Source organism: Balaenoptera musculus, chromosome 16 (assembly GCF_009873245.2).
Source record: "Balaenoptera musculus isolate JJ_BM4_2016_0621 chromosome 16, mBalMus1.pri.v3, whole genome shotgun sequence".
In the NCBI taxonomy this organism is placed as follows: Eukaryota; Metazoa; Chordata; class Mammalia; order Artiodactyla; family Balaenopteridae; genus Balaenoptera; species Balaenoptera musculus.
Genome location: NC_045800.1, coordinates 28735884 through 28754965, shown reverse-complemented (window position 1 = coordinate 28754965; position 19082 = coordinate 28735884). Strand labels below are relative to the sequence as shown.

The following is a 19082-nucleotide window of genomic DNA, read 5'->3' as shown; positions in this document are numbered from 1 at the left end:
TCCTGGCTTTGAAATGAACTGTCTTTCCTTCCTTCCTTCTTTCCTCCCTCCCTCCCTCCCTCCCTTCCTTCCTTCCTTTCGGCTGCATTGGGTCTTCATTGCTGCATGCGGGCATTCTCTAGTTGAGGCGAGCAGGGGCTACTCTTCGTTGCAGTGTGCGGGCTTCTCATTGCGGTGGCTTCTCTTGTTGTGGAGCACAGGCTCCAGGCGCGCAGGCTCGGTAGCTGTGGCTCGCGAGCTCCAGGGTGTAGACTCAGCAGTTGTGGCGCCCGGGCTTAGTTGCTCCGCGGCATGTGGGATCTTCCCGGACGAGGGATCGAACCCTTGTCCCCTGCATTGGCAGGCGGAGTCTTAACCACTGCGCCACCAGGGAGGTCCCTGAACTGGCTTTTTTAAACCTGCAGAATTAGAATATTTTCTTGTTTTACCAAATCTTCATGAAACCCTTATAATAGGGTTTGTTTTCCTATTTTCAGTTGGGTGACTGTTTTCTTCCTTTCCTTCTTTCTTTTTTTTTCTTTTGGCCATGCCACACGTCTTAGTTCCCTGACCAGGAATCAAACCCATGTCCCCCGCACTGGAAGCACAGAGTCTTAACCACTGGACTGCCAGGGAAGTCCGAAAACAATTTTGTTTGTTTTTATTTTGGCCGTGCTGTGCGGCTTGCAGGATCTCAGTTCCCCAACCAGGGATCGAACCCGATCCATGGCAATGAAAGCCTGGAATCCTAACCACTAGGCCACCAGGTAACTCCCTGGGTGACTGTTTTGATAAGCTTTATTACCTGGCAGATTGTCATTCTGTTGATTATTTCTACATAATAAAGCTTTTGTTTTTTTTTTAAAGTCATAATTTAGGCCCTGAAAAGCACTTTAGAGATAATTTTGGTGAACACTTTTATTTTATAGCCGTTACTGAGTTTTTTGCATTCCTATGCCTTAGGAATAGAGGTTGCTTAGTGATCATTTCTAAACTTCAAAAACAACAATATGAGGAACTCCTGGAATAGAGTGACCAAATTTTGAGAACAAAAAAATAGGAAGTGGGGTGACTCTTAGGGTCAGTCTGAGCCTTTTGCTTATGCACGATTAATCCCAGCCACCACGCTGCTTGTTTCTTCTGGTTAGATTTTTTTATTCGAATGAGAAATGCATTAAGAATAAGATGATAAGAAAGAATGAATGTCCTAGAATCTGAATATAAGTAGTTTGACTCTGCAGTATAAAGTCCCTCACTGAAATCTTCTGCCCAGGGACTCTGTACTCTATGCAGACCGACCACTCTTTACCTGGGTTTCCACATGAGCCATATCAGAACCTTAATCCTGATATCTCACACACATGGCACCACAGATTTATGACACAGTGCTTTAACTGATAATTATCATTTATCTATTTATTTGTAAATAAATTTATCAATTTAATTTTCATTGGTCTTTTCTGGGGGTTGAGAGGTGGCCTAGAAGCATGAGCTTATAGGCAAGGGATAAGCATTCTGTGTTGTGTCAGGCAGTTAAATATTTCATCGCTCCCACTAATTTTTTTTCTCCCCTCTTTCTCTGCCTTTTCCTTGTTGTTTTGTTTTGTTTTTTGTTTTTTCTCTCTTTTTCCCCCTCTTTATTTTCTAGGACAGCACCTACATTGATCTAAGAGACAAACTTGTTTCTGAATTTAAATATAACTCAAAATACAGGGAACAGACCAAAACAAATGGAAAGCTTTGGGAAAAGGAGAAAGGGTGACACCTGCTGGAAGAACCACTGGTGGTCTGGATTCCAAATAGAATCTCCCAGGGAAAATGTACATACACACAAAACTTCACATAATTATCAGGAAACAAGGTCCCCCGAAGCACATCCATGAACCCCAAGAATCCCAGGTTGAGAATAATAAAATAGCTAATCTTTATTGAGTGCTTACCCTCTGCCAGATGCGTTACATGTATAACCTCATTTAATCCTCACAACTACCCTGATGTAGGTATTATTATTTGTAGTCAAGGAAACTGAGGCCAAGAGAACTTAAGTAATTAGTACAGAATCACAGTTATTGAGTTGTGAAGTTGGATTTAAATCTAGGGCCATCAGAATTCTTATCCCCTAAACTATATTGCCTGCCCTAAATACATATATATTTTTAATAATATAATTTTATAGTTAAAATATGTAATTTTTTCTCTTATAAATCTCGATATTTCTGAAAGGTAAGTAAATAACAACTAAAGGCAGCATGGTAAAACAAAACAGATCTCAAACATTATCCCACATGCTCTTAAAGGTTTCCAAATCCCTCCTGACATATATTAAATCACAGAAGAGGAGAAGCTTCACTGCTACACTGAAGGACCAAAGGAAAGGCAAAGAAACAACAGGGAACTAGATTAATAGTACTAGGGGACAGGGATAAAGGAATGTATATACTCATGAGCGGAGACACTGATCTAATGGAAAAAGCAGAAGGGCCATTTTCAGTCTAAGAAGTAGAAGGGCCATTCCAAGCAGCAGACTTGAAAATCAGGAAGCCTAGATTCAAGTCATAAACTATATATAGTATAAAACAATACTTTCATTTTTTTTAGTGATTTTGTTTCTAACTAGTAAAATATCTGTTATATATATAGAAAACAAGAGAAATTAAAATCATTTCTGTGTCTCAAGCTAAAATTCCCAGAAAAAGACAAATTGTGTAGATACACCTACTTGCCCCATCCTCAAAGGCTATTATGTTCAAATCGGAAGACATACAGAGCTAAAAGATGTGAACAGCACAGAAGGAAAGAGAGCTGAACAGTCAATGTGGTTACTGGCAGCACAGTATCACAGAAGATAAAACCACTAATAATTAGTACATCTCTTTCTATTCTCTCTTTTCCTATGTATCCCCCCTGCCCTGCAGCCTCTTCTTTTGAGCTCTGCTTATGTTTTTCAGCTCCGCAGCCTTAACTTGTTAAAAGATAGTCAAGGTAAGCTCTACAGACTCCAGGACCCAGCCTGACCTTGAGTCAGTCTTGGTAGAGGTGACTTGTGGCTGAAAGGTCCACACCAGGGTCTTCCTGAGAATCTCAGGTGGCTCTGGGATTCCTGAGGTGAAATTTAACTTCAAATCAAGTTCAGAACACATCATTCCAGTCTTCCCAGGAGAGGCATTCAGCAGAAAATCTGTTTAGTACCTAAGACTTGACTATGCAAGATATATTATGAAGCAAAAAAACTAATTCCAGAAGCCACTTCCTCAAATTCCTCAAATGTTGTAGACATACTGTATATTCCCACATAGTACATTGTTATACACAGTATTTGCTCCAGGAACCAGGTGCAGGAAAAAACAATGCCCGGCCACCCACATCCTCTGCACAGCTCTGGTGGAAGCCACTGTGCTTTGGCCCTTTCTCCACGCCCTCTGACTGGTCTGACGTGGACTCAGCCCTCCTCTGGGAGAGCTGTGAGTAGGGACAGATATGAGGCTCCCCACTATAACATCTTCATCTATTTCTGTCTGTCTTCCCAACGCGGATTAGCAAACAAGCACACAGAACAGAGGTAGAGGCTTAGTGTAAAGTAAAGGCAAGAAACTTTGAAAGCTGATTTTGAGGATTAAGGTCAAAGTCCAATATTCTTTTCTTCTCACTGACTAAGGGTTAGGGACTTTGTTAGGTCTCTCTCCCCACCTCTGCGCTCTCTCTCTCCCATATGTGTACACGGTTTAAGAAATTAAGCCTATCCCTTTAGTGCCATACTCAAAAGAGTAAGTAACAATAGTAACAACATACCTAATAAATTATACAATTTTGATGACTGTTGTGAGTCATCATAAAATTGCACTGGTCATAAGCTTCAGTTTGTGGAACACTACTGGCTTCTGTGCTTATGCAGAAATGTATGGACTTAATCAAGTACATGTGCCGAAACGGTTTAGTCACTCTTTAGACGTTCATATGTCTATCAGAGTGTAAGAAGTGAGAAATACTTGGAATATCACTGAGACATGGCTATGACCATCCGTTTTAAACCACTTCCTTTTAAACTGGTTCTGATGAGAACTTTAATAACATTACCTAATAGTTGAATAGCAATGGGGCTGTTTTGCATCTCTCTCTTAATCTGCATACCGTAATTCCTGCTCTACTATTATGCATTAATAAATAGTATGTTGTTAGCAAAGTCATATCAATTTTTACGGGAAAAAAAGATAACTGTAGTCTGAAGTGTAGCTACAACCTGCGGCAGTAGAAAGATAATACTGGACTTACAAATAATCAGGTGATGTAACTTCACATTCTGAGGCCAAAACTTCTCAACTGCAGGTAACATTCTTTGAATCTCATTCGCATTATTATTATCATTTTTTTTTTTTGGTAAGTGGAGGAAGTCATTTTCATTATTTTTAAAATGCAGTTAATAATACCCACTTTGCTACCTGCCAGGTCTGTGCTGAGAATGAAATGAGAATGTATTTGTGAGAAAAAATGCTGTGGAAATTATGAAATGCTACTCAAATACAAGGCATTATTATTGTCAGCACTATCTTGGTATTATTGAAGACTCTCTAGAGGTTAGTCACTTATAAAAATTCAAAAAAAAGATCTAGTTGTCAAAATGGACTGACTCCACCAATCTTATTTTAAACAGTCTACTCTTGGATGATCAACTTACCTCGATGGAGGGAAAGGCTGTTCAATTCTAGGGATGTAAATTCACAGATACAGACAAACAGTCTCTCGCCCTCTTTTAGACTGGGAATGGTAACAACTTCCACAAAACTGCTGGGGAACTGTCCTGAAAATAAAAGCAAACATTTCCAATATTAAAATTGCTTTTTTTCTGTCTGTGTACCAGGACAAAAAACTTTCTTCTGAGCCCATTTATAAACCCTGAATTGAAAATTCACTGAGTACTCATCGCTGGAGAATATATTGTAGAAAACGTGCAGTGCACAAAATTAGGTGCATGCAGAACACAGAGAGTGCAATTCAATTCAATGAGCATTTATTGGGTGCCACTCTATCAAAGGCACACTGCAGAGGGGAAAATGAGTAAGACAGTCTTGGCTCTGAAAGATCTTAAAATTTGATTCAGACATAAAATCTAATTCAGACATAAACAATAATTCAGTTTGAAATCCAGTGTCACATCCTAGGTACACAAATTGCTATGGAAGTTCAGAGAAGGTAGGAAATGGGTCAGGAAGAAAATGAAAAATTTTATGAAAAAGACTTCAGTTGAATCTGAAGATTGGCAGGGTTTTAACAGGTAATAGTAGACAAACAGGACCTGTCAGTTGGAAAGCATCGTAAAGTTTAGTTGATTCCACCTTCTAACTATCTCTTGCATTTGTCCACTTATCTCCAGATTCACCACCTCGGTCCAAGCCATCAACACCTCTCACCTGGATTACTGCAACCACTTCCCATCCCACCTCCCTGTCTTTGGTTTTGCCCTTTCCTATCATTCTTCAATCTGCAGCACTGAGCTTTCTAAAAGACAAATCTGATTGGGCTTAAAGCACATTTACAGTATCCTGTTTCCATAACTCCTTTCCATGGCATGCGCTGTCCTCCATGATCTAGCTTCTGCTCATCTCCCCACGCCATCTCCCCCCGCTCAACCATTCACACTTCATGCCAGACTGAACTTTCTCAGTCCCTCCATGTTCTTTCTCTCTCATTCCAGGGCCTCTGAATAAGCAATTCTCTCTGCCTATCCTCTTTGCCTTGCTAACTCCTACTCACCATTTTTATCTCACCTGAGATGTCACTTCTACTGGGAAATAATCTATTATCTCCCAAATGTGGCTTAAGTATCAATAAGAGTCTGTTCTAAGGACTGTATGATATACTCCAGCCCAGACTTCCATAAATATATATAAGTTAAAGATTGGATTTAACATAGATGCATAGTGTGGGGGAAAAACTTCCAGCCTTCCCTTGGCAAATTCATAAAAAAAACTGGTGCTAACGTGTTTTCAAGAATAGAAAAAAGGAAACCAGGTGCATGGAAAGTGGGAGTTAACTGCATCTAGGGTAGAGGGCAGATTTAATAAATTTAGGACATCCACGAATCTAGGAGGGCAGCTGGTACCTAACCATGTCAACCTTTTAAAGGAACCAGTTAAGGAGAGACGCAGTGATAACAGATATTCTCTCCTTGCTGGTAGAAACCACAGTAAACACACACAGAAAACACAAAAGGATCTGAAGTGTATTTATTGGGCTTCCCATTAAACCTTTATTTTTAATATGGAAAGAAGGGAGGGTCTGTGGTCTATTTTGTACGTGAGGAATTGTGAACCTCTTACCTGTCACATCCTCTTTCTTTCCTAGAAGCCAAAATTCATCCACCACTGCCAACACCTCAATAACATCTCCCACAAAGAGTGGCAGTTCTTCTGATACGCTAGGGCAGAAGTCAAAGATGGCTCGAACCACTGAGCCGGCCTCCATCTTTTATAACCTGGAAAGAAAGGTGGAAAGAAATGGGAAAGCATAAGTATTTAAGACACTGTAATATATATTGGTATCTTGAGAATTATCATTAAGATATAAAGTATCTTATTAATAATAAATTATTATTAAGATATAAAGTTTATATAAGACTACTTATAATGAAGTCAAAGCTAAGCAAATAAGAAGTTTGTGCTTTTAAAAAATCAAAATACTGTCTCATTTCTTTAAAAACAATAATTTCCTCATACGTTTTCATTTAATTCTCCAAGTCATTCTGGAATTGAAAAAAAAAGTGACCTATAGCTATGTGGAATAGAAAACATGTAACTTGGAAATGTAGACTTTCCAATATGCTTGAAGAAGGCAATATGGGAATTAACATTTTTAAGGTACGAGGCAAGAGAGTACTCTTAAAATATGGTATTTAAAAAGTAGGGATTTTAAACATGGCATTTCATCTATTCCCCATAACTATCTTTTTTTTTTGCGTATCTTTTTCCCTTTGTATGTCCCCATGTATTTTATTTATTTTATTTCTTCTTCAAGTTTTATTGAGGTATAATCGGCATACAGCTCTGCATAAGTTTAAGGTACAAAGCATAGTGATTTGACTTACATACAACATGAAGTGATTATCACAATAAGTTTAGTGAATGTCCATCATCTCATACAGATACAAAATGAAAGAAAAAGAAAAAAATGTATTTTTCCTTATGAGGATGGCTCTTAGGATTTACTCTCTTAACAACTTTCATACATAACATACAGCTGTGTTAATTATATTGATCGTGCTGTACATGCCATTCCTAGTACTTATTTATCTTATAACTGGGAGTTTATACCTTTTGACTGTCTTTGACCAATTCCCGCCCCTCCGCCCGCCCCGCCTCTGGTACCCACAAATCTGATCTTTTTTTCCATGAGTTTGTTTGTTTCTTTATTTTTGAAGTATAGTTGACCTGCAACACTGTCAGTTTCTGTTACACAACTTAGCGATTCAATATTTCTATGCATTTCAAAATGATCACCACGATAAGTCTAGTTATGATATGTCACCATACAAAGATATTAGTTATTAACTATATTCCCCACACTATACCGTGACTCGTTTATTTTACAACTGGAGGTTACTTCTTAAACTCTCTCACCTATTTCTTTCCTCCCCTCACCCCCCTCCCTTCTGGCAACCACCTGTTTGTTCTTTGTATCTATGACTTTTTTTGTTTTATGTTTGTTCATTTGTTTTTTAGATTCCACATATAAGTGAAATCATACAGTATTTGTCTTTCTCTGACTTATTCATTTAGCAGAACACCCTCTAGGTCCATCCATGTTATTGAAAATGACAAGATTCCATTCTTTTTTTATGAATAATATTCCATTGGCATGGAATATTCCATTCCATCTTCTTCATCCATTCATCTATTAATGGGCACTAAGCTTGCTTCCATAGCTTTTGTAAATAATGCTGCAATGAACACAGGCATACATATGTCTTTCTGAATTAGCTTTCTTCAGATAAATACCCAAGAGTGGAATTGCTGGATCATATGGTAGTCCTATTTTTAATTTTTTGAGGAAACTCCATACTGTTTTCCATAGTGTTTGTACCAATTTACATTCCCACCAACACTGCATAAGGTTTCCCTTTTCTCCACATCCTCGCCCACACTTGTTATTTATTATCTTTAACAGCCAATCTGACAGGTATGAGATGACATCTCACCGTAGTTTTTATTTGCATTTCCTTCATGTGCCTGTTGGCCACCCGTATGCCTTCTTTGGAAAAATGTCTAGATCCTCTGCCTGTTTTTTAATTGTGTTGCTTGTTTTTTTGACGTTGAGTTGGATATATCATTTGCAAATATCTTCTCCCATTCAGTACGTAGCGTTTTTGTTTTGTTGATAGTTTCCTTTGCTGTACAAAAGCTTTTTTTTAATATAAATTTATTTTATTTATTTTATTTTATTTTTGGCTGCATTGGGTCTTGTTGCTGCGTGAGGGCTTTCTCTAGTTGTGGCGAGTGGGGGCTCCTCTTTGCTGCGGTGCACGGGCTTCTCATTGCGGTGGCTTCTCTTGTTGCAGAGCATGGGCTCTAGGTGTGCGGGCTTCAGTAGTTGTGGTGCACAGGCTCAGTAGTTGTGGCTCACGGGCTCTAGAGCACAGGCTCAGTCGTTGTGGTGCACGGGCTTAGCTGCTCCACGGCATGCGGGATCCTCCTGGACCAGGGCTCGGACCCGTGTCTCCTCCATCGGCAGGTGGACTCTCAACCACTGGGGGAAGTGATTGAGAGCTTTTTAATTTGGTGTAGTCCCTCCCCACAGCTATCTTAAAGATGAGAGTACTGAGGCTCAGCAAGTTAGAAAATTTGTTCAAGATCACAGAGCTTATAGCAGCAGGGCCAGGATTCAGACTGAGTGCATTCCGGCCTCTAACTACTGAGACTGTGCCTGTAAAAAGAACAGCAGCAGGACCCTACCTCAGTGGCCCAGATTTAAAATGCATTGAAAAAGACAAATCCATAAAAAGAACAAGAAAGGGCTACGTAGATGGCGCCTCCAGACAAGCTTTAGTACACTATACCAGATCAAGAATGTGTTTTCAGTTCAAAGACGCCTACGGCCCAAACTTGCATACTATCTTATGGTGTCTGTGCTGTAATAAGACAATGTGTCTGTTACTTTGTGTCAAGGGAGCCTAAGGATATGTTAAGCAATAGAAAGGGAGGCAACAAATAGAGGGCATATGCCGTCAGCCATGATTACCTTCAGCCATGATTACCTTACACTTCTCCAGGGTCTTTTGCAAGGAGTGGCAGAAGATCTCCAGAGTGTCCAGGCCCCAAGCCTATTTTTCTTTATTTGCCTCAAGTATCATTTGGTGTTAGTAGAGATGAGGATTCTAACTTTCATCTCACATATAACTATAAACAACATCAAAAAGCACTAAGTGCCTAATTACAAAAAAGGATAGTTATAGCTCTAAGTTTACAGTCTACGAATGATGTGGACAAACATTTAGGCACATAATAAACTGTTCAGTCTGTTAATGTGAAGGGCCTATAAGATTTTAATGGCGCATGCAACACACATATTACATATTTAATTTGAACTGTTGAGTAAAAAGAGCTTATCTTTGCGTTACTGAAACTTTTTTTCCTATAATGAGATGACCTGGGTACACACTGGAGAAGCAAAGCAGCTAGTACCGTTCCCCACATCCTCTCCCACCTCATATTTTCTTTAAGTATTAAAAAAAATATATAATTAAAATCTCACACCGAGGAGGCAGCATAATGTGAATGCAAAGTACGAGGCTCCTTGAGTCAGAGAAATCAAGGTTCAAATCCCAGCTCCACTAGTTATTAGCTTTTTCACCTTGGATATATTACTTAAACTCTTTGGGCTTCAGCTTCCTTTTTCAGAAAAATGGAGATAATCATACTTTCATAATAATCATCAAGAGGATGATGATAATGATAAAAATAATTATACTAATGCCTAACATTTATTGAGCACTTACTATGTGCCATGCATTGTACTATGAATTTCCTCATTGAGTTCTCACAACAACCCTACTGTATATAATTGGTTCCCATTTTGCAAGCGAGGATACAAGCTCAGAGAGGTTATATAACCTGTCCAGGTCACAAAGTCAGTCAGACATGGAATAGGAACCCAGATCTGCCTGTCTCCAAAGCCTTAACCAGTATGCTAATAGTGTGAAAGGACCTAAGCCAGCACCTAGGTGCTCAATAAATGTTAGCAGTTATTACTAAACATCATTCCCATAATCAGCTACAAGATCAAATCTGTGCCACCAATACAGCATCACCAGAATGTGACATTTCAAGTATATAAACACTACAGAATTTACCATTTCAACACGTCAAAACGTGGTTAACTCTGACCATGTTTTAAAATAGGCACATTATATACACCCTTGCCTTATTCAATAGAAGAAAAGACACTGAACATGAACTTAGTAAGTTCATTATTAAGACCATACCTTACTGTACTCTGCTGTAATACAAAATACCAGTACTAGGTAACTTTTAGGTCTTTCTCTTTTAATGTCAGCTTTCCCTGTGCTATCACTTTATTTCCTCTGTCAACTTTTCTACCTCTTTCTAAACTGTTGTTTATAATCTGCTGGGGGGTGGGAGGACCACACACACCCCACCAAAATTATTTAAAGTTTCCAGATAAATAAAAAGTAAACATGCGTCAAATGAGAGGCTAACAAACTCTTCTGCAGTGGTAAAGTACATGTGGTAGTGCTAGAGTCCTTCAACAGTTATTTTTTATGTGCTCTGAGGCCCCTTTCTTATTTTCTGGCTGTCTTCCAGACAGCTGAAGTTACCAGATGTCAAATTTCCACATAAGGGTGGTGTCATAAATATTTTTTCCCTAAAACAAACAATATTTTTCAAAACCCTTAGACATCTATAAGTTATTAAAACAATTCCTCAAGGTTGAGCCAAGGTAGATATTATGTTCCTTCTACTACTATATTTTCTCAAATTCCATCTCACTATCAGACTAAATATATACCTCATTATCTAAAGTATCAAGTAAAGAATTAGCATACGCCCCACAGGATAACTTAGAGACCTACCCTGTTACATGGAGGAGTAACCTTTGTTACTTGAAAGAGTTAAAGTTTCTCCCTGAGAACCTTCCTGCTTTACCAGAATATGACTCAGAAGCAGAGGAGGGTCTGGCTCAATAAATACTTTTACTGACTGACCTCCTACCCTATTGGAAGGAGCGCGTAATCGCTGAGGAATACACACCCTGGAAGGGTGATGAAATCAGAGCCTGGCTAAACTACATGATTTGTGGGTGAGACCAGACAGGAGATCTTTATGTCCTCTGTTTTATGTGGAATATCATGAATTTCATCTGCCTCCTCTGTATACACTATAAAAAGCAACAATTATTGTTTTTGTCTGGGCCATTTTAGAAGCCAGGACTGGGAATTCCCTGGTAGTCCAGTGGTTAGGAGTCAGTGCTTTCACTGCCGTGACCCGGGTTCAATCCCTGGTCAGGGAACTAAGATCCTGCAAGCCGCAAATGCAGCCAAAACAAAAAAAGAAAGAAAAAAAAAGAAAGAAAAAAACAAACCAAAAAAACACCCCAGAACATATATTTTGAAACTCAATCATAACTAGCTTATATATGAACTGTTCCACCAACTTCAGATGGAAGTAAAAAGAACTACATTGGAAATCAGAAAGCAGATGGGCTTGAGAGAAAGTAGAGGAAATAAATGCCTGTATGGCATAAAGTCTGGGACATCAGAAAGTTTGCTATGAAAACAACGCTTCTTCTCTTGCTGGTGAATGCCAGCCCTTCCACCTTTGCAGAGTCACTCTGCATTTGAGGTGTAAAGATCCTTCATTCTTCAAACCATTACAGGACATAAAACTCTATGAGGGAGGAGATTTTTGTCTGTTTTGTTCACTGGTCTGGAGTAATGCTCAGTGAATAATTTTCGGTGAGCAAATGATTTTTTGAACTTTAGGAAAATACATGGAACTGTTCATATCAAAATCTCTACTTCCACTTACCTGAAACTAAAGTAACCATCTCTTCTCCACAGTTTTACCTTCCAGCTTGAGTAACAGTGTCACATAAATCTTTTAGATCAAACATTAAAATCTTGCATTTCTTCATCCTCTACAGCCCACAGACAGTAGGCTCAGCTCTCTGGCAAAGAGCTAAACCAGAACCAGAGTTCAGGTCTGTTTGACTCCAATGCCCATGTTCTTTTTACTATAAATGTTACTTCTCTTAAATCTCACTGGTTCTTCCTCCAAAATCTCTAGATTTCCTTTTTCTTCTCCTGAGTTCTCCGATATTGTATTATGAAAATCTTCAAACAGCCAAGTTGAAAGAATTTTTTTTAAATTTTTTTTTCAAATTAATTAATTAATTAATTAATTTATGGCTGTGTTGGGTCTTCGTTTCTGTGCGAGGGCTTTCTCTAGTTGCAGCAAGTGGGGGCCACTCTTCATCGCGGTGCACGGGCCTCTCACTATCGCGGCCTCTCTTGTTGCGGAGCACAGGCTCCAGACGCGCAGGCTCAGCAATTGTGGCTCACGGGCCCAGTCGCTACGCGGCATGTGGGATCTTCCCAGACCAGGGCTCGAACCCATGTCCCCTGCATTGGCAGGCAGATTCTCAACCACTGCGCCACCAAGGAAGCCCCAAGTTGAAAGAATTTTACACCCACCACCTAGAGTCTACCATTAACAGGTTGCTGCAGCCACTTTATCACATATCATCTCTCTATCCATTTATCAATCCATGTTATTTTTTGATGCATTTCAAGTATTTTTTATTTTATCTTTGATGCATTTCAAAATAAAGCACAGACATTTCCCCCAGTACTTCAGCATATGTCTTAACTAGAGTTTATTATTTGTTTACAGTTTGTCTGTTTTCTTTTTGGGAAGTACCATTTTCCTCTCTTCTTGGCTAAAGATACAATTCTTTTCTCCCCACTCATCTGTCAGTGAACCTGGTTAATCTTTTAAACTGTCAATCTTTACATATTACACAGTTGCTAAGAATTTACAAGGTTTTCCTACTCTCTATAATTCATTCACATATTCAACAAATATTAATCAAGCCAAACAGAGTCAATCAAATTCCCATGCAGGCTAAAAATTTGGCTCTGCTGGGTAGACTAATCATTTGATGACCCTGTAACCCCATATTCTTTAAATATTTATTCTCTAATTCTGTTGGTGACTGACAGGAGCATTTAAACTCTCCTCTATTGTCCTAAGCAACTCAACTCCTATTCCAAGGTATCCACCCTACACAGGACAAAATAAGACCCTGCAGATAACCTGACGACTATCTTAGAAGGAGATACTCAGGCTTATCTTTCAATGAGGGAGAGATCAAGAGAGCAGACAACTGTTTTTTTTTTTTTTGGCTGCGTTTGGTCTTTGTTGCTGCGCGCGCTCGGGCTTTCTCTAGTTGCAGCAAGCAGGGGCTACTCTTCATTGCGGTGTGTGGGCTTCTCATTGCAGTGGCTTCTCTTGTTGCAGAGCGTGTGCTCTAGGCGCACAGGCTTCAGTAGTTGTGGCTCACGGGCTCTAGAGTGCAGGCTCAGTAGTTGTGGCGCGTGGGCTTAGTTGCTTGGCAGCATGTGGGGTCTTCCCGGACCAGGAATCGAATCCGTGTCCCCTGCATTGACGGGCAGATTCTTTTTTTTTTGTTTTTTTTAACATCTTTATTGGAGTATAATTGCTTTACAATGGTGTGTTAGTTTCTGCTTTATAACAAAGTGAATCAGCTATACATATACATATATCCCCATATCTCTTCCCTCTTGCCTCTCCCTCCCTCCCACCCTCCCTATCCCACCCCTCTAGGTGGTCAGAAAGCACCGAGCTGATCTCCCTGTGCTATGCGGCTGCTTCCCACTAGCTATTGGTTTTACATTTGGTAGTGTATATATGTACATGCCACTCTCTCACTTTGTCCCAGCTTTCCCTTCCCCCTCCCCGTGTCCTCAAGTCCATTCTCTATATCTGCGTCTTTATTCCTGTCCTGCCCCTAGGTTCTTCATGACCATTTTTTTTTTTTAAGATTCCACATATATGTGTTAGCATACGGTATTTGTTTTTCTCTTTCTGACTTACTTCACTCTGTGTGACAGACTCTAGGTCCATCCACCTCACTACAAATAACTCAATTTCGTTTCTTTTTATGGCTGAGTAATATTCCATTGTATATATGTGCCACATCTTCTTTATCCATTCATCTGTCGATGGACACTTAGGTTGCTTCCATGTCCTGGCTATTGTAAATAGAGCTGCAATGAACATTGTGGTACATGACTCTTTTTGAATTACGGTGTTCTCAGGGTATATGCCCAGTAGTGGGATTGCTGGGTCGTATGGTAGTTCTGTTTTTAGTTGTTTAAGGAACCTCCATACTGTTCTCCATAGTGGCTGTACCAATTTACATTCCCACCAACAGTGCAAGAGTTTGTGGTTTTCTCCACACCCTCTCCAGCATTTATTGTTTGTAGATTTTTTTGATGATGGCCATTCTGACTGGTATGAGGTGACATCTCATTGCAGTTTTGATTTGCATTTCTCTAATGATTAATGATGTTGAGCATTCTTTCATGTGTTTGTTGGCAATCTGTATATCTTCTTTGGAGAAATGTCTATTTAGGTCTTCTGCCCATTTTTGGATTGGGTTGTTTGTTTTTTTGATATTGAGCTGCATGAGCTGCTTGTAAGTTTTGGAGATGAATCCTTTGTCAGTTGCTTCATTTGCAAATATTTTCTCCCATTCTGAGGGTTGTCTTTTGGTCTTGTTTATGGTTTCCTTTGCTATGCAAAAACTTTTAAGTTTCACTAGGTCCCATTTGTTTATTTTTGTTTTTATTTTCATTTCTCTAGGAGGTGGGTCAAAAAGGATCTTGCTGTGATTTAAGTCATAGAGTGTTCGGCAGGCAGATTCTTAACCACTGCACCACCAGGGAAGTCCCCTGATTCTTAAATCTGCAGTGATTTTTTTTTTTAGTGCCGCAAGGATATTTTAACACTTTCTATGGACTGAAGACCTTGGCAGGTACCTCTTAATCCATTTTTGCTCCCCTGATGTACCAAGGAACATTCAAGATGATATGAGATAAGCTGTAGTTCCTGCCCCCAAGAAGCTTAGCTTAGTCCCCACCATTTCCCCAAAATATGTTCTGAGGACACCAATCATATTGCACCCAAATACAAGAGCTCTATGGTCATTATAAACCTGGGAAAGGCTATAAGCCATATTTCTCTCTTGGAGGGGTCTAAAAAATAAAGACTGAGTCAATCCAGGCAAGAACCACTTTTTAATCCAGCTTTCCTAAATTTATCTGGCAAAGCACACTTTTTTCAGGTCAAACTTTAAAATTTTTAAATTGTTTCTCACCCCACTTATTCATAAATAGTCCTTGTGCAGTCCTAGCCAATCAAAATGCTCTCTGCTCCCATAAAGCACTTTCTGTCCAGAACTTGTTCTTTGTTTACATGCTGTTTCTTTTTTCCATGGTGGGTTCCACTGTCTGTCCACACATTTAAACTCTCCCCACTCTCTACTACTTCCAGATGATGCCCTTCTCTCTTGCTCAAGCCCACCTCCACCTTTCATGTCTCAGCTCCCTTGCTCTTATTCACCTTGCAGATCTGTGAGACATCAGACTGGACATGTAAAAGTTACAGCCATGAGAGAGAATGTATTAATGAAAACATACTCAGAAATAAAAATAACACTTAAAAAAGTATATCATGCAACCCAAGTGTCCATCAAAAGATGAATAGGTAAACAAAATGTGGCATATACATACAATGGAATATTATTCAGCCTTAAAAAGGAAGGGCATTCTGACACATACCACAACATGGATGAACCTTGAGCATATTATGCTAAGTCACAAAAAGACAAAAACTGTGTGATTTCACTTATATGATGTATCAAGAGTAGTAAAACCCATAGAAACAGAAAGTAGAAAGGTGGTTACCAGGGGATGAGGGGAAGGAAAATGGGTACAGAGTTTCAGTTTGTGGCGATGGAAAAGTTCTGAAGATGGATGGTGGTGATTGGTTGCACAAAAATGTGAATGTACTTAATGCCACAGAACTGTACATGTAAAAATGGTAAATTCTATGTTATATATATATTTACCATAAGAAAAAAGATTTTAAAAATCTATGTCATAAAATGTGAGGGAATGTGAAAGAAGGCCTGGTAAACTTCAATAATTTTTGATAAGAAACATATCTGCAAGTCTGGACAGACTTTACAAAAAAAATCTCCTGAGATAACAAACTAAACTTTTCCCCTGATAGACGCTGATATCAAACCTGGGATAGACTGAGAACACTGAACAATAAGCCAGTGCTGGGTGTCTTCCATTTCCCCTTCCAGGTCTGTCCTCCACCCTTCTGCTCTGCTCTGTGCTCCACAAGGCTGACCCATAAGAACTGCATCAAGGTGCTCTTTTACCTATGGTTTCCAGTTGGGTTCAATCAGCCAATGGGTGGCACCAGCAGGAGATCTGAAGGCAGAGGGATGGTGAGGTTGGGCATTTTATTCCCATGTGTCCCTCCCTGCTGGGCTGTGGGTTGGCTATATTGTTCTACTAAAGGCTACAGCCACCATCAGAAAGCCCCCTCAAAACAGCTCTTTCTCTTGGGTTAGGTAACCACCCGGTTTCTTGCCCCTGAGGTCTGGGTGGCTCACCTGCTATCCCTGGGGTACAGTACAATTCTCTGTTATTTTCCCTAAACCTGTCTATTCCATTCTAAGTGGGACCTCCTCAAATTATCCAATTTGAGTGTGCCTTCTATATTCTGCTGAGCCCTTGACAGATACATGCCCAAAAGGATTTTCTGAATTTATGAGAACTATGCATAAAAAAATGGAGACAGAAAATATAGGAAACTATATAAAGTTAGTTTCCTAAATCTACCATTCTAAATCTAGGTGAGACATAAGAGGTAGATATATAAATTTTGAAGGCTTAAAACATGTTTAGAAAAATATTGATGCCTGGGGTCCTGTGCACCCACCCTTCAAAAAAAATCCCCACTTTTTTGACAGATTTGGTGCATTGGACCCAGACTCTAAATTGTTTTGAAATTCTGAGCGATCTCTTTTACTACTAGGAAAGTGGGACACAATGTGTGAGAGCTTTGAAAATTTACTATATTCTTTCAAATAGCACTGATGACACCTTGCACATTCTTCCTAATATTGCCCAATTCATAGTATAAGTCTAAATTCTGGACTTTCAGAAGAAAATTTCTGAAGGAGTTTCCTTAACTAAAAGACAGTTTCTCCTTTCTTGTTTGCTCCTACAAAGTGGGTGTGCTGGAGCATCACAGGTACATCTTTGTCAAACTGAGAAGAGATGCAAGAGGGTCCTCTTCGTAGGGACTCTCCAGTATAGATTCCTTCAAAGGAATATGCTTTCATGAGCATCTGGAAATTTCCTTATGTCTTGAAACTGAACTCTCCATAAAACATTTTGGGGAATGGAAATCCATTTAAAAAATTTCAAGTCCAAGCAATGAAAAGTAATATTTAACCTCATTGAAGCAATTGCACAGTTCTCTTATTCTTGGCAATACAGGACTAAAAAGAATGAGCTCTTTGCTCTGGGTGAAAGGATAAGAGGTGTCAGAAAATGAACTCTAAATCTGTTTCCGGAAGGAAATGAGAGAAGCTAGGAAAACATCATTTCCTCCTCTGGTTTATGTCACTAGAGTTCATTTTGGACAGAAGGTCAGCAGTCACTGCCAGGTGATTACTCAGAGAACTAGCAACAGATGAAGAGGAAAAGTAGGACCCATCTTGATCATGGTGGCCCCCATGAAGCTGAGCAGCATGGCCTGGGCTAACTGTCCTCCAACAAGTATCTTCTTCCAACCCACTGTGCTCTCCTGATGACAGCAGCACTGACTCACATGTACTTTGCTAAACAGGTTACGGAATGTTGGACTGTAAGAAAAAATAAAAAGCCTGTTCTGACTTAGGTGGGATGATCAGAGAAATGAGGGTAGAAAAGGAAAGGAATCTGCTATTGTAAACTGTCTTACAGTTTATATTATATTTTGCTTATTTCAAACTTGTCTCAAGTTGGAAGGCAACAACCTCAGCGATGGAACAGGACATAGATCAGAGTTTCTGCCAATCATGGAAGGGCCCTTCAGTCCTCTTCAGGATTTAAATGGAACACCTCTCATCTAAAACAACTAAATTTTTTTTTTTTTTTTTTTTTTTACAAAAGACAATTTAAATTAAGAAAACTTCAGGATTGACTCTTATGGGATAGCTGTTTCAACTAACTTGAAGGATTCCACCCTCCCTCTCTCTCCCCCACATTAAGCTGATATTTTTCTCCCTTTTTAGTTATTTTAAAAATTGCTTATATATCTCTACATCAATTTTGTCTTTTTTGACAAATTGCACTGGTGGAGGAAGGTCCCAAGACTAATATTTTAGGACTACCAAATTTGAGGACATTTACATTAAAGAAACATTTTTCAAATGGGTCAACCTAAGAGTTCCTTAACTACTTGCTCAGGTTCCTATTTCTTAAATCCTGCATGAATCTCAATTATGAACTTTAAGCATCACTGACTCCTAAGTAAATACATTGGACATGTCTGAGCTAAGTAGCTTTATTAAAATTAACAGCTGTGATATGTTTTATATATAATAAATGCCCAGATAATACATCTGACAGCAGCTGTAGAAGTGCAGATTAACTTGAAACTATAAAGTGAAACTTCAGGGTGAAGCTGCAGTTAACAAGGAATGAAACAAACATGTGATAACAGGCAGTTTTTAGGACAGTTTCCAGGAGATGCCAAGAAGATTTATTAACCCAAGCTATGAGGATTAATAGTACAGAGATCTGCAAGGTAAGCATCTTTTTTCTTTTCCTTATCTCTTTCAAGCACAGGCTAGTTTTTTGGCTAAAGAAGATTTAAAAGACAAGGAGTTTCTCTACCCTTCAGGTTTTTTACAGTATAAAATATTCTTGATATTTTGTAAGAAAGAATCAGGAAAGGAATTTAGAAAACTAAAGACTCTGAGGAAGAAAAAGAGGGAGGAAAGAA

General features: G+C 39.2%; 1 protein-coding gene across 9 annotated transcripts in view; it reads right to left on the bottom strand.

Annotated features, from left to right (window-relative positions):
* LOC118882312 (dynamin binding protein) overlaps positions 1 to 19082 on the bottom strand; it is a 141605-nt gene that overhangs the window by 99265 nt on the left and 23258 nt on the right. For 7 of the 9 annotated variants that reach the window (XR_005016757.1, XM_036827848.1, XM_036827842.1 and 4 more), the window contains exons 2-3: positions 6294 to 6448; positions 4652 to 4774 (exon numbers count right to left, since the gene is read on the bottom strand). Coding sequence is in view for 8 of the 9 variants with exons in the window: in XM_036827848.1 (XP_036683743.1) it covers positions 4652 to 4774; positions 6294 to 6438 (268 nt within the window). In the remaining variant the exon portion in view is untranslated. Of the gene's footprint in view, positions 1 to 4248; positions 4430 to 4651; positions 4775 to 6293; positions 6449 to 8167; positions 8195 to 19082 lie in introns of those variants that run through there. The other 2 variants (XM_036827843.1, XM_036827845.1) reach the window with 2 other exon arrangements.